General features: G+C 49.1%; 1 protein-coding gene across 2 annotated transcripts in view; it reads left to right on the top strand.

Moving 5' to 3' along the window:
- The first annotated feature begins 1,829 nt into the window (after positions 1 to 1,829).
- The window catches only part of adcy8 (adenylate cyclase 8 (brain)), an 89,371-nt gene continuing 86,276 nt past the window's right edge, over positions 1,830 to 4,924 (top strand). The window contains exon 1 of one of the 2 annotated variants that reach the window (XM_023396720.2): positions 1,830 to 3,773. In XM_023396720.2, the coding sequence (XP_023252488.1) occupies positions 2,859 to 3,773 (915 nt within the window). In that variant the 5' untranslated portion in view covers positions 1,830 to 2,858. The remainder of the gene's footprint in view (positions 3,774 to 4,924) is intronic. The other variant, XM_023396719.2, reaches the window with a different exon arrangement.

Raw genomic sequence — 4,924 nt, 5'->3', positions numbered from 1 at the left:
TCAGGAAAATGTTAACGTATGCTGTTTTAAATATGACTGATGTTGTTGTCCTATGTTTATTAATCCCAAATGTCTCTTTATTTATTCTTTTTTAAATTTATTTTTGTTGAATATATTGTTTCTTTAAAAAAAATCAGACTCCAAACTTATCTATTTACACTAGCCAACATGACCAAAAATATTTGGACATGCAGTTATTTCAACCTTCTGTGATTGTTGAATTTTTCTAGACCATGGGCATTAACCTGCTGATCTACAACATCCTCCACTCTTTCCACCAGATGTTGAACCTGCTGCAATGGTTTACTTCCATTCAGACACAGGAGCATCACTGAGGTCCAACACTGGTGCTGATGAGATCCGGCTCGTCCAGTTCATCCCTGCGATGCTGGACAGGGTTAAAGTCAGACCAGTCAAGTTCCTCCCTGCCAAAGTGGGAAAAACATTTCTTCATGGACCATGCAGCCCAGGACCTTGGACAGTGGTTGTGTATGAAAACACTTACTCATTCACTCCTCCTTACTCACTATCCAGGGAGTTCTATGTGGAGGACTATATAGTGAGCTCATCTGTAAAATGAAAAAACACTGTTGGACACGACTTATTTTCTCTGCACCATTTTTCTGTCTTTCAGTGCGAGTACAATGCATGATGGTATATATTGCTTGGTTGTACACTATTTTTCATGATGCACTGTGGCATACTATGAGTCCACTACATAGGATAAAGTAATTGGATGTGTTCGGAACCGCCTACTAACGTACTGCCTACTAACGTACTGCCTACTAACGTACTGCCTACTAGTATGTACTGCGTTCTACTAAATTACCAAATTAGTATGCAATTACCAAGCGGAAGACCACACTGAAGTATACAGCCAGTATCCCAGAATGCATTTTGCACGAGGTGGCAGCGACGACTGGCAGGGATTTTAAAGAAGGTTGAAAACTGTTGTAATATTCACTAATAACACTATTAATAGGTCACTTTGTAAACTTTGAACACTTTTTCAGGCAAGAATGTAGCTGGATAGACTCACAATTTTTTGGTCTGTTTATATGTGAAATGTCGGTTTGTAAATCTGCTGAGACGATACTGTACTGTACTGAAATGCTAGTAGCAGCTAAGACGGATTTTGCAGAATAGCGATAGAGTTGAAACTGTTGCTGAAACAAGAGAGGAGCTTTGTGTTAAGTTGGAAGAACAATATTGTCCATTTTTTTTATGTTGTTGCATTGATGGTTCCTCTCACTGGAACAACCAGGAAAAGCAGGCCCTTTGATTAAAACGTCAATTAGGTTTCACTGAGGTGAACTGGGAAAAAGAAAGGAGAGACAAAGAGAATGAGGAAAGAGGGTGAGACAAAAGGCAAAGAATATGAGGAAAGGGAGAGATATTTTGGAGACAGAAGGAGGGATGATGGGAGATGGAGAAAGAAGGGAGGGAGGGTAGAAACAGGATGAATGGAGAAGAAGAGCGTTGAATGAGGGAGACGGTTAAGACAAGGAGAAAGAATGAACACACACGCACACACACACACAGAGGTGACTGTGACGTCAAACCGGAGCCCAGCTGACTCGCTCGCTCCGCCGTGCCTCTCGCTGACCAGCCTCGCGCTCTCTGCACAGCTAGTACTCCACGCGGCTGCTGCTGCTGCACGCCCCTTTAAACACAGAAGAAGAAGAAGAAGAAGAAGAAAGGGGGCGAAAACAGGAGAACTCACGCGAAGAGACGGCTCACCAGAGGAGGAGGAGGAACTGGAGGAGGAGGAGGAGGAGGAAGGAGGCGCAGCACGGGGACATATAGGATATTTGTCTTATTATTTATTTTTTTGGGCACTTTACATGGAGACGAGCCGCTCTGCCTGGCGCGGTCTCCTCAAAGAGATAACCGAGTAGGATTGTTTGTTTGTCTTGGCACCGCTCCCCGACGCCCTCCTCCCTCTCTCCCTCCTTCCCTCCCTCCCTCACTCCCCAACCTCGGCCAGGTGTTGCATCTAAGCGCGAGCCCTCGTGTTGATGGAGAGGCGCGAGAAGGAGGGTTGAGGAGCTCGCGTACTCGACTCTGATCCTGTCTGCGGAGCCTCGCGAGCAAAAAACAAGTTGACAATATTGATTTTATTTTTAAAGAAAGATTCTGATTACGGATTTTGTTTTGCCTTCTCTGCCGCTGCGGATTTTTTACCGGATTTGTCTTTTTTGTGGCATCTTTTATGAACGTTACAGAAAAACGGGAATTAACGTGAGATTTTGTGGGTTTATGGTACTATTTGGAAAAAATGGCAAAGTAAACGGATACAGGTGTGCCAACGACGCACGAGCCATTTTTTTTTTTTTTTTTTGGGGGGGGGGGGGTTTAAATTAATAATCACATTTCTAGCCGTCTGGTCTGCTCCCTGACACCGCTTACACCCGAACTTCCGCCTTGTTTTTTTCACGGATCCCGGTTTTCCGTGACAGCCGTGGCACCCTTATGGTGCGGACGGTTGGCGCACGGTGGTTCGAGGTGCCGCTTGGACACGCCGCCCGGTGTTTCTTTTAGCCCTCAGCACGGAGACACGGTGCATGGTGATGATGGTACGCGGATAATCCCGGAGATGCTTTTCCACTCGAGTCGGATTCATGGGCTGTTTCTTCAGTGGGATCGTTTGCGTGACAATGACCTCCAACTGCGCTTTACCCCGTGCCGTGCTCGCCGCGCCCCCGGTTCGATGCGCACGACAGGACGTCGTCGTCTCCCCAAAATCGCTGAGCTAACTAACTCACAACCGGGAAAGGGAGGGATAATATCAAACCAAAACAACCGATAGGAGAAGAAGACAATAACAACAGCAGCTGCAGCAACAAGCGGCGGCAGTGATGGAGCTGTCCGAGGTCCGGTGCTCCAGCGCCAGCGAGGAGCTGTACACAATCAACAAGACTCCGAGCAGCAGCAACAACAGCAACAGCAGTGGCAGCGGCAGCGCGCGACCCAAACGGCTGCTGTGGCAGAACGCGGTGCGGCACATCACCGAGCAGCGGTTCATACACGAGCAGGGTGGGGGAGGCGGAGGAGGGGTGAAGGGCATCGGGCCGGACGAGCCCTACGACCCGAGCCAGGGTCCGCGGAAGCAGTCGGCGGGGCGGACGTCAGTGGGAGACCGGCACAACAACGGCGGGACCAAAGTGTTCCCGGAGCGCGCCAGCAGCGACCTGGGATTCCTGCAGATCGACTGCGCGCCGAGCAACTCCGACTTCTTCCTGAACTGGGGCTACACGTACCGGGGTGTCATCTTCCCCACGCTGCGGAACGCCTTCAAGTCCCGCGACCTGGAGCGGCTGTACCAGCGCTACTTTCTGGGCCAGAGGCGCAAGTCCGTGGTTGTGATGAACATCCTGGATGTGGTGACCAAGCTCACCCTGCTGGTGCTGCACCTTACCCTGGCCTCCTCCCCGATGGACCCCATCAAAGGGACGCTCCTGGGCTTCTTCACGGGCATCGAAGTAGTAATTTGTGCCTTAGTGGTGGTGCGGAAGGACACCACGTCGCACGGCTACCTGCAGTACAGCGGCGTGGTCACGTGGGTGGCTATGGCCACGCAGATCCTGGCGGCCGGTCTGGGCTACGGGCTGCTCGGTGACGGGGTGGGATACGTGCTGTTCACCCTGTTCGCCACCTACAGCATGCTACCGCTGCCGCTCACCTGGGCCATTCTTGCCGGTCTGTTCACCTCGGGGCTCCACATCCTGGTCCAGCTGCTCATCTCCCACAATGCACAGCTGTCTACCAACCAGGTAAGCTCTCACCTGCTCACTTTATGTCATCCATCCATGCATCTTCATCCTCCTCTCTTCTCCTATCCTCTCTTGTTTACTTTCTAGTTTCCCTCTCTTCTTTCATTTGTTTACTTCTTTTTTTTCTTCTCCTTCTCTCTCCTCATCTCCTCTTGCCTCCTCTCATGTTGCCTCTCTTGATTCCTTTTTCCACACTTGTTCTGTCCCCGTTTTTCTTCTCCTTGTGTTTCCGTCTCCTCTTGTTTCCTCTCCTCTCTTCCAGCCTCCGATTCCTCTTCCTGTCCTTTACTGACCTCCTCTCCTTAATCCTCCTCTCCTCATGTTTTCCATCTTCGCCCCATACATCCCCTTCTTCTCCTTCTCTCCTCCATCCTCCATCTTTGTTGCTCCCTGAACCTCTCCTTCTCCCAATTTTCTCTCCTTTTCTCCTCTTTTTTATGTCTCATCTCTACCTTCTCCTCTTCTCCTCCTTAATTCCCATTCCTCCTTTTCCTATTCCTATAGACCTCCTCTTTTTCCTCCTTCATCTCCCTCCACATCATCGTCTCCTCTCCTCTCCTCTCCTCTCCTCTCCTCTCCTCTCCTCTCCTCTCCTCTCCTCTCCTCTCCGGGAACGTTTTTCAGACTGATGCTTGAAGATGATGATGTTGGTGTTTACTGAAACTTCTCAGCTGAGTGGAAACTAGTTGCTGCATTGTGATGTTTTTTGATGTCTGTTTCCTTAAGTTTTTGCTGAGAACTGAAACTGGGCAGCAGTTTATTTGCAGCTGTCACTCACATTAGTGAAACAACACAGCGGTTGTGTTATTCTGTGTGAATAGGTGTACATGTGTTGGTCTGTCTGGGCTGTTTGTTGCTCTCTGTCTCTGACTTCCTGATTTTTTTTAGCTCTTGAATTCATTGTTTCGGTTTTAGTAATGAAATGTGACACCAGCAGGTCTGACTGCTGAGGTTTCAGCACCAGGAGCTGTCCAACACACACACACACACACACACACACACACACAAACACTGCTCTCTCTGTAGTTGTGAGGGCACTCATTGACATAAAGCATTATCTAGCCCCTCACAACTAAATGTCTAACACTAACCCAGAGGTTCTTAAACTGTTTCTGGCTTGCCCCCCCTTCAGAAAAGACCCAACCCCCACC

This window comes from Seriola lalandi, unplaced genomic scaffold, assembly GCF_002814215.2.
Source record: "Seriola lalandi dorsalis isolate HSWRI2012SDOR001 ecotype SW California unplaced genomic scaffold, Sedor1 jcf7180002054982, whole genome shotgun sequence".
Lineage (NCBI taxonomy): Eukaryota > Metazoa > Chordata > Actinopteri > Carangiformes > Carangidae > Seriola > Seriola lalandi.
Note: the sequence above shows the minus strand (reverse complement) of the source record. Positions and strands in the feature narration are given on the sequence as shown.